This window comes from Solenopsis invicta, chromosome 1 (assembly GCF_016802725.1).
Source record: "Solenopsis invicta isolate M01_SB chromosome 1, UNIL_Sinv_3.0, whole genome shotgun sequence".
Lineage (NCBI taxonomy): Eukaryota > Metazoa > Arthropoda > Insecta > Hymenoptera > Formicidae > Solenopsis > Solenopsis invicta.
Window position 1 is genome coordinate 16,110,277 of NC_052664.1, and position 10,966 is coordinate 16,121,242.

Here is a 10,966-nt window from a genome sequence, read left to right on the forward strand (position 1 = left end):
AATAAAATGTTCGTAATAACTTTGACTTACATTGAAATTTCTAAAGAAGAACCTCTTCCTGCAAAGTTTTAAAAATTTGTCAAGTTTAAAATATATAATCTGCAAATCTATCAACATAAATTTTATTTTATGTAATATAATAAATTAAAAGAATATATATTCAGTTTAATTCAATCGTTTTCAAAAATTGGAATACAATCGCACCTACTACTTGCCTTCTTTATTAAATATACTTGAATGTAACTACTAAATTTTTATCTTGTTTAAATATTCGCGCTCAATTCGAGTCGAATTGCTAAACTTGAGACCGCAAATTGTTTGGCGACTTTCCAGTTTTGTTTCTCATGCAATCGTCGCTATTAATCTTAAGAGCGACACGTCATAGCAGCGGGAAGCGGCTAATCGCGCTCATATAGTAGGATAAATAGTCTTTAGCGAACGTGTTGACCGCACAGTAACGACGCCGACGCGACAGTAGCAAGGACGGCGGCCCGGCGCGGCGCAGCTGCCGAGAACGTCGTTTTCACTGACGCAACATCGATCGCGCACCTCCACTGGCTATAACCTTTGCATTTTCCAACGGGATTTCGTTGCGACTCCACGGAGTTTTGCCGTCCGACAGAATTCAAGTGAAATCAGCTCATCAGCCGGTGCTGCGCGCCTAAATTTCCGATCGTACACGATCTATTTCTGATTTACGACGTGTTCTCCGAAAAATGAAGACCACCAAGAGCTCCAGCTGAACAACCCCACGAACGAAACCTAAGGAGGGACCACCGCTTTCAGGGTGAAAGTTTTGTGTAACGCCGTCCCATGCGTCGCCAAGTTGCAATTTTGGTATGATTTGATTTTTCAAATGACGGGAAAAAACAAAGAATTGGAAATTTCTTACGACGAACGTCATATAATCTTACGCATCGTAAAAATAAACAAGAGCGTATTATTTTTATTGCTCTGCACATTGTGTTATGAAAGTCATCGAGATAGCATATATTTCTCTCTGCTTTTGAATTTATTTTTATTTTACAATGAGTGGAAAAAAGATAGAAAGATTATTACTCAACAGGGAATTTCTACTTTATCATATCCGCTTCCGCCTCATGGTCTGCACCAATTCACGTTTTACTTTTTCATGCAGATAACGCACGTGCGACAGTCTGCACATTAACGTACGTCACAAATGCTTTCATCGGATATGATATCATTTACATATTAATGCATGTAACTGCCTCAATATATTTTGTATGCTCGGATCATTAATGCGCTTAGCTCGGAATTAAATTATCAGTGTTACCAAATTTATTAAGATTTTCAGTATTAGATGTTATAATGTTATGCGATCCTAAATTATAAATTCTATTCATTACTATACTAACTAGTGTTATTCGCATTGTCATTTTTATTCATTACCATTTTCTCTGATACTAATGTGATATATTCATAATTGGATAAATTTCTTGAGGTTTGTTTACCGTTTATGTAAATTTATTTACTTTTTCTATACCGATTACATTTTACTTTTACAATTATACATTTATTTTTAGTAAATTATTTTTGCAATAATTTTACCAATGTTATTATGTAGTACATTTATTTTTAGTAAATTATTTTTGCAATAATTTTACTAATGTTATTAATACTAATATAGCAATAAATTTAATTAAGAATTTTAGAGTAGATTTTAATCTTGGAAATAGAAACATGCAATCAATTTATTTTTCTTTAATAACAATATGATACTCGTAATAATATGTCGTGGTTTGAAATATAATTTCAACATTAACATATGTTGTGTCAACGATGGCGAACTCCATTTCCGTTGTGGTATCATTTGCAATTTAATCACTCTTTACTGACTATTATGATTAATTCCTTGAAAAGTCATAAAGAGGATATGTTAATAATGTCATAAACATTTGGAGAGAAAAAATAAAAACACTTCTATTATGTAATTTTTCCTAAGCTATCGTTTGAGACTATTCAGAACTTGATCGGTTCAGCCGTTACTGACAATGAGATCTAATAACCTCATATGCTTGGAACTCGTTGACACCCGTAAAAGAGGCTTGGTCTCGCTAACGCGTTGTCTTGGCGACGCGCAACCGCGCCTCTTGATATTTAATGTGTACAGTGTTTAATAAACGTGGCAGAGTTTATAGTTTATACATTCGATGAATACTTTGTCAACAAAGTTAATTTTTGTTGTTTTACTGAAATTTTTTTATTATCCTTTTCTACCGTTTTTTGTTATTTAAATATTAAATTAAAGGGTAAAGTTTCATGAAAAAATAAAATTTAAAAATCTGTTTAAAATTAAAATTAAAAAAAGAAATTTTACTTGTATAATTACATCTCTGGAAACACTAATTCACTAAAATTATTTTTTTATCTTTTAAAACGCAATAATAAAAATATATATTTTTTTTATTTTTTTTACAAGTTATGATTGTTTCGTGTAACGATACTTTTTTCTCTCTTTCTACATTTATTGCTAATAATAATACAAGAACAACATAAATAATATTGCTTTATGATATAACATGTGTGAGTTCAAGAATTAATTATTTTCTTTTAAAACACATTTTTAAAAATCAGTTAAATTAACAAAAAATATTGTTTTATATATAATCCTTCAATTATCAAACGTGTTGTGCAAGATTATTTATACAATTATTTATATATGCAAGAATATAAAATTGTTATAATTTATTATAATATTTATTATAATATTTAAATAATAATGTCGAAAACATTATACATATACTTTTTGTAAAATATATGTTACTACAAAGATTGTAGAAAACAATATATTATTTATAACAAATAATGAAAATAATTGTGTGATATAGAAAAAAATATTGTTCTCACTCGTGTAATTACCAACAGTTATCTTTCTTTCAGAACTGTTCAAGGAACGTTGATGGCATTTGAATTGCGGTACTGCCCTTGGTTTAGTTGTTGCGAAGGCTGATACTTACGAGGAGAGAATTAAAAGGCCTATGAATAGCCGTCAAAAAGTATGAATAATCGTGACTCGTCGGCGGCTGCATCGACGCGAGATTCTTCCCGATAGCGGCGTCGATCGCAGACGTCGGCGATTGACGTCATCATCATTATATTCATTAGTATCGGCTTATTGTCCGCTTTGATAGTAACAACGATTAAACATCGAAATCATGGACAAGCAGGAGTTTTTTGCGAATCTACATTATTTACCGATCGCCGTCTTTATCTCCTTACCTACAGTTTTCATTTTAACGTGAGTTTAAATAATTGATAAATTATTAAAATGTTTATACGTTTTTAATATGTTTATTTATTAATATCTATACTATTGTATCCATTAATATCTTGCGTGCAAAAAAGGTTATGTGCAAGAGAAATAAAAGCATTCTCTTATGCTAGTGTAGAGCGTGAAACAGCGTTAACTATTTAGGATTTTTTTTTTTAAAAGGTGTTGCAAGTATTGTTCAATACACAATTTATGTACATCTATTTGTAAATATTTAGTAAATATTTATAATATAAAAGATTCGTACAGGATTCACCGTATTAAAAGTAACATTAAGTAATGAAATAGAAAATGTAATTCACATAATTTCTTAGAAACTACTGAAATTGATTTCAATTTTTATATATACTTATAAAAGGTCTGATAGTTTATCAAATGAACTAGGATTGTTGCTACGTAAATTAATTATTTTTTTATATGAGTTAAATTCAATCGAATTTATTAAAAAATTGGTATTTGTTTTTTAAAACCGTGCTATTTTACTAATTTTTTAATATTTTTTATTTATCATTTTTCATGTTATAAACAGACATGTATTTTACATATACGCAAAAGTTAAAAACTATAATTTTGATAGTTTCTGAGAAATCGTATTGCTGATTTAAAAAATGTGTTTGTTTTTAAATTTAAGTAACATAAAAACTAATAAGCATTTAGCCATACAAAAATTTATAGATATTGATTAAATATGTGCAAGTAGATAAGTAAATACATCAGAAGAACATGTATAGTATCCTTTTAAAAAATTCTCCAAAAGACCACTTTTTCGCGCTCTAAACTAGAATATTTATTTAAAATCACCTTTGTTATTTTAATTGGTTCAAATTGTTCAAAAAACTTATTTTCCAAACCGCAGATACGTAATCGCTGTCTTATTGGGGCATGTGGAAGCTGGTTTTCCTTACATTTCTGATGCAGCGACTCACCCACCAGAAAGTTGTATTTTTTCTCAAGCTGTCAATTTAATCGCTATTCTCAGTAAGTAGAACATATAACCCAAAATTTTTCATAAACTGTAATATTATCTCTTATACATATATCTCATAAATATATTTTATGTACTGTTAATAATTTAGAAAAATAAATTTAAAAAACTGTTTGAATACTTGCACCAACTATTGTCTGCAACAGCGGCATTTTTCTTATTGCATTGAAAACAAGACAACTTTGATATGCTTTTATTATTTATTTGAAGCTTCTTACTTATTTTACTACTTTTATTACTTAAAGTGTAAAATGATATAGTACGATAAAAAAAATAGAAATCGTAAAAAATATGATAAAAATATAATAATTAATAAACAGTTATAATATATCAACACAAATGTTATATGACATTGAATCTAATTGCAATTGCATAATTTTATATTACAGTGGGTTTTATGATATACGTAAGGTATTTCCAAGTTAAGGAATGCATCAGAGCTTTCGGTTTATCAACTTCTTTGCCGAAATGGAATCATTGGGCTTTAATTTTTGGCCTGATATCAACTGCCGGATTATCAATTGTCGCAAACTTTCAAGAAACATCAGTAATAGTAGTTCATCTTATCGGTGCAATTCTCTGTTTTGGAGGTGGTACAGCGTATTTTTGGACCCAGGTATATATATAAAAAGTCATATTAAAATAGTAACAATGCAAAAATTCATTAAATATTTATTGACATAAAAATTAAATATACTGAGAAAGAAGCTGATTTGACTAAATCTTTCAACTTTGTTAAATTTTTTCAATTGAAGTATTTATGTATTTTTAAGTTAAATATATAAATACTTGAATTTTGGAGAAATTTAAACGAGTACTTTATTCTCAGTGTCATCGTAAATAAATAAACGATTCAATTTATTTATAACTGTTAACAAATAAAAAAATATTTATAGAACATAGCAGATGCTTTATAAACTTATGTACAGATATAAGAATAAAATCATCACTGCGATAACTGATGTATCTATGAAAATTGACTACGGTTATCTTTTTATTACAGGCCGTTTGTTCATTTTACTTGCATCCTCCAGGATGCTCATTACGACTCGCGCATTTTCGCACGGCGTTATCAACTTTTTGTACTGTATGCTTCTTCGTGATCCTTATCACAGGCGTGTTGGCTCGTTTGGCCTATAAGGGTTGGTTCGTTGAATTTTAATTACTGTTTACATTACATACAGTACATTGTATTAATATTTAAAATATATCCTGTAGGAACAAATCCTCGAAAATGGTACAAAGAGGATGGTGGCTGGGAGTTGCATGTAGCTAGTACGGTAACCGAATGGCTTTGCGCAATAGCATTTTGCGCTTATATCCTCACATTTACGGAAGAATTTAGGGATGTCAGAATAACTCCTCCAAAGGTAATACTTCTGAATAATCCCATATAGCACAGATGTCCTAGGGACGTCCATGGAACTTTCGAAAGATGTCCGTATATTCTAAAGACATCCTTGAGATGTCCTTTTGATAAAGTGTGCTATGTGAAATACATTTTAATGCACGATGTAATACTTAGTTCTTTGTGTTCTATAATTAAAACTTAATTCTTTCGAAATAGCAAATATGTTGTAGCAGTTTATCAAAGATAAATCAAATAATATTTGATATTACATATATTAAATGCTTATTAATTAATATATAATTAATAAGCATTTAATATATGTAATATCAAATATTACTTTGCTTATTATTAATATAATGTTGCAGCAATGTAAAAAATTTAAGAACATTAGATTTAAAAAAGATTAAACACTTTTTCATTTTCTGAAAAGTATATATGTTTTTATCACCATCTACTGAACACTGGTGAATTATGAACCTTTCTTATTTTATACGTGTCTCTCTGCCAACAGGTGATATGTAACATGCACCGCTTAAGTTTGAATAACGAAATATTGAACGAGAGCCAAGACTCCACCGTGGTTCACGATCAAGCGAATCCATCAACCAGTACCTGATCGCTCATAGGCAGAGGCGCCGGTGGCTACGTCAATCTTCTCTCGCATTCGCCGGTCGATACACCTTGTCCCGGCTATCGGTACCGCGAATCTAGAGGCAATCTGCTGGACGAAGCGGCGCCATTGGTAGCCACCACACCGCCAGCATTGCACGACAATGCCGAGAGAAATCCCGACGTCCTCTGCCCGGTGGAAATACATGTGCATGATCCCGCAATACGCGAACGACGACGACGTCCCATGAGCCATCATGTTGAGAAACGGCACCAGAGAACCGTCGAAGATAGTTCCAAAAGATGGATTGATCTCGATGAAAATGTGCTGGACGGTTACATCTTAATCGATGACAGGAACCTTGGTCCCTCAGTCCCCGAGTTTGACGGTGAGGAATTACCGTATCCCGAGGATGCTACTGAGTACGATGACGATGACAATGGCGATGATGACGGTAACCAAGACGAAGATACTGGCAGTCATGGTAGATGCGACTGGTCATATAATCGATCAAAGAGAAGTAATTTAAAACAATATCGGTCTGATTTCGATTTTGGCGTGACATATCCACTCGCGAATAGTCATGGAAATGCCTATCAGGACTCGAGCAGCCACAGTAAATACACAAAACTGTATGCAGAACAACGGAAAGCCAGGAATAATTTGGAAATAGCTCACGGCCTTGACATGTCATCGTACGCAGTAGCAAACAGTCATGGCGAACACGGCAATCCGTCGGCAGATATACGGGACCGAGGTTACAGAGAGAATTCGAAAGGTGACAATCAAATTTGGGATACGAGGCCAGTAGACATGAATTATGAAATAGCCAACAGTCACAGCAATTACCGCGTGTTCTATGACAGTCAGACGCAACATCAAACTATGATGCCTCCTTGGTCCTCGGAACCAAAGTCGGAAAATTACAAGAAAAAAGAAGAGAAAATCACAAAAATTGAAGACACGCACGTTACTTCGGAAAAATCTAAAAATAATGCCGCGAGAAAGGAGAACAATAAAGAATACGAGGCAAATCAATCAGAAAAAATAAACGAGCCAGACTCCGAAACTAATAGCGATATTGAGCAATGCTTAGTACAAATCGAGGAAAGTCTTTTGAATATCGAACAAAATCTTCTTCACGTTCAAGATCTGGATATTCCAGAGCTGCGAAATCTACTCTACAAGAGTCCGAGTATCGAACGAAGCCTTTACGAGGTATCTAAACACAACACAAAATACTTATCATAAATATTTTGTAAAAATTTTTTATAAATGTTTGAAATAATACAAAAGTCATTACTAATAATAAATATTTTAAAAATATATTAAAAAATATTTGCAGTATATAAGCTGAAATGTGTTTTTTAATATCTTTTAGCAACACAATATAAATACTTATTATAAACATTTAGTTAATAATAAATATTCCAAATAGCATGAGCGATTGTTAACAACTCAAAGAAAATTCACCTTTTTAAATTCTTTATGAATTAGCGTAATCTGTTTGAAATAAATTTTTAAACTTTTAAATAATTTTTAATTTAAAAAAATTTTTTTTATTACGAACTCAGTAAACACAGAAGCTAACTGTTATACAAGTAACACATAAGAGTAACATGTGATATTATAGAATAATTATGATAAATAATTCCAAATTTAGTCCTTTTCAAGTGAGATGGTTAAATATAATTAAATTTATTTAAAGTAATGTTATTTAATTGACTTACTTGAACAGAACTTTAGGTTAAAACGTTATAAAGAAGTTTTAATAAACATTTGCAAATTTGTCGATTGGAATTATTTATTATTTTTGTCATTGGCGACTATAAGTAATACTACGAGAATAATTATGTTAATATTATATCTCTTGTTTTATATGCACAATTTAACTGTTGTAAAAATCTCTTTTCTTATCTATACATATATTTTTTGTTATCTACTTGTTATAATAAAATAATAATATAATAGTAGCAATAATAGCAGTAGAAGCGGGTAAAAGTATATCAGTCCCTAGATGTCACCTAGATCTAAAAAGATGCTTCTAAGTAACTTCCGGTAAGTTGTCAATCCCAATCCAGTATTGTATAACAGACATGTACGGGTCTTATATACGTAACTGATGTTATTTATACAACAGTTATGTTCTATGTTTGCTGAGATGTACCAAATATTTAATAAATACATATTTAAAAAAATATATATATATATTTTTTTTTTTTGCAGTATATAAACTGAAATAGAAACTGAACTGAACTTTGAAAGTTCAATATATATATATATATATATATATATATATATATATATATATATTTAAATTTTTCTTATAAATATATTTTATAAATATTTATGTCATGTTTGGCTACAGGATCTCCTCTACACAGATGGCAATGTTCCGGTTATTCCCAAGAATAAATCCACATCTCTCGATTCGGACGAAGAACAAGAAGAAAACGAGGAAGAGGAAGAAATAGAGGAAGAGGAAGTATGGATAGGCCAAAATATAACGATTAAAGATAACGAAGACGAAGACGGAGATGCGAGTGCACCTCTTATAAACAGTTCCAATGAAGAATGCTCGGATACAATCAACGTTGACGAACATAATTCCTCAAAATCGGCAGATGATCACTATACCGATTATTGGACCGATGAATTAAATCTACAAGAAGAGGAAAAAGATTCGAATTCTCAATATTCAAAGAAGAACTTTGTGCTCAATAGTCTTGGCAAAACTCTACCAAGAAAAATCGCTTTAGATGAAGTTAAAGAAAATATTAGGTTGTGCTCGTCGGAATCGGAAGAACCCACGATTACGATCGATTACAATTTGAATAGCGCGTACGCCGAAAAGAAATCCCTCTTCCGCGACAAATGGCACAGCAGGGCGAGCTCGCTGGACGAGAACTCGATCTTCCAGAATTCGGAATTTGGTGACAAGCAAGAGAATGATAAGCCCTCGTTGCAGGAAGTCTTCCTTATGGCCACGGGGTCTCGTCGTTTAGCAGCCAACGTGAAAGCACTGTCAGAGGGCACCCTACAAACTGAACGGATAAAACGACGCGACAGAAGAGGGTCCCATGAAGAGAAGCTTCTACAGGCCGTTGAAGCAACAGCAGATTTTCGAAAAAAACTCGAGAGTTTTGCGTCGCAGCGACGATATGTTCTACATAGACAAAAGAGAATGATGCCGAAATTAGCCAAGGAAATCTTGGATAATGCAATGTCACGATCTAAAGAAAAATCACCCACGAAACCAAAACGTGCGATTGCGTCGACAGCTAAGACGCAGGACAGAGACAATGGCGCCGGTAAGAATACCGGTTGCGATAAGAGAAAGAGAAAGAAATCGGCAAAAAATCAAAGTACCTCGGAGAACGCTCTGGTACCCAGCAAATTAATCTCCCTTTCGTTGTCGTTGCTTCTCGCAGCCCTCCTGCAAGCGGTTAGATGCTTAACGGATCTCGTCGAAGATGCCTTCAGATCGGTCAGTTTCGATAAAAACGGATTGCTGCAGTAAACTGCAAAACAAATGTCCGACAATGCAGCTAATGTCTCGGTTATATTCTAAACAATGGATTCTTAAGTATTTAACAACAATTAATTATGTCACCGATAAACCTCGTAATCGTTTAAGAATTACACGATATCTGTGATAAATGCTATGCTTAGGATTTTTAACAAAACTTGCATTAACCCCTGCTTCCAAACTACCGAGATTGACGAAGTTTCATCTGGTTAACAAGAATTGAAACTGATTTTAAAGAACTTATAAATATAGCATGCTGTGAATGTGATTATATGCGAGCGAGTTAATCTTGACTATTACTCTTTCTCTTTAAAATATAAAATTAAAAGACAGACGGGCACAACGAAGCGAAATGCGATAGTGCATGATAAATTTGAATAACTTGACGGTGCTGAATACGGGCTAAGTGTCAACGGTGTTTTAATATTATGTATATACGTTTAAAAGTGCCTGAAATCTATCGCGTATCACATACGAGGTGTAGTACACGATACACTATTAATAACGCTATTTACGTCTATCTTCATAAATCTCTTTTTTCAAGTTGTAAGAGCATTGAGAGAAAATAAAAATGAAGCGAGAAGATAAAATGCTTGAAACGTAAAAGCGTAATTCGCTTTTCCCTACTTCATCTCCATCCTTTTCTTCACGATTCAAAGAACCTAAATCTGGAAATGGTAATATTGGGCCTTTCAAGTGCTCAATTTGAAAGAAATCTCTGACTAAAACAATTGTAACCTCAATAAGATTCTATTATAGAATGTCATTTATATATGCATTGAGGCAAAGTGAAGATACTCTGAATTATCTTTTTATATCAGTCACACATATAAAGTTCAAAATCTTTTATTTTATTATAGCATAGATAATGCCATTAAAAAGCAAAGATAAATTATTTTTAACTCAACACTGTTGTCGATAAAGAGAAAACAATGGTATTTCTATTTTATTGAGTAACAAATCGACTGAACAGCAGTGATCATTTCCGTGATAATTTACGAATTACTATCATCAATTGTTACTTTATCGGTTTATTTTTGCAATCTCGTTCAACTCGCTATCGATCTTTTTCTCTTTGAATCAGCACAAAATGATTTATACGATGTATGTATATATCGCGTGTAAAATAGTATACGAGGAGCAAGGATGGAATTCAGATCGATATTTCATGCTTATCGAGAGGTCGACTAAGGTCGAAG

The 10,966-nt window shown here is 32.3% G+C and overlaps 2 protein-coding genes across 2 annotated transcripts; both read left to right on the plus strand.

Moving 5' to 3' along the window:
• The first annotated feature begins 430 nt into the window (after positions 1–430).
• On the plus strand, positions 431–6,352 carry LOC105194303 (DNA damage-regulated autophagy modulator protein 1-like). The gene is made up of 7 exons (XM_011159155.3): positions 431–837; positions 2,902–3,259; positions 4,149–4,270; positions 4,667–4,893; positions 5,281–5,419; positions 5,496–5,647; positions 6,140–6,352. Exons 2-7 carry the CDS (start codon positions 3,177–3,179, stop codon positions 6,242–6,244), a joined length of 828 nt encoding a protein of 275 aa, XP_011157457.1. The 5' UTR covers positions 431–837; positions 2,902–3,176; the 3' UTR covers positions 6,245–6,352.
• Positions 6,246–10,373, plus strand: LOC105194302 (uncharacterized protein DDB_G0283697-like). The gene is made up of 2 exons (XM_011159154.3): positions 6,246–7,456; positions 8,607–10,373. The coding sequence occupies exons 1-2, from the start codon at positions 6,485–6,487 to the stop codon at positions 9,756–9,758; spliced, it is 2,124 nt and encodes a 707-aa protein (XP_011157456.1). The 5' UTR covers positions 6,246–6,484; the 3' UTR covers positions 9,759–10,373.
• The last annotated feature ends 593 nt before the right edge of the window (positions 10,374–10,966 follow it).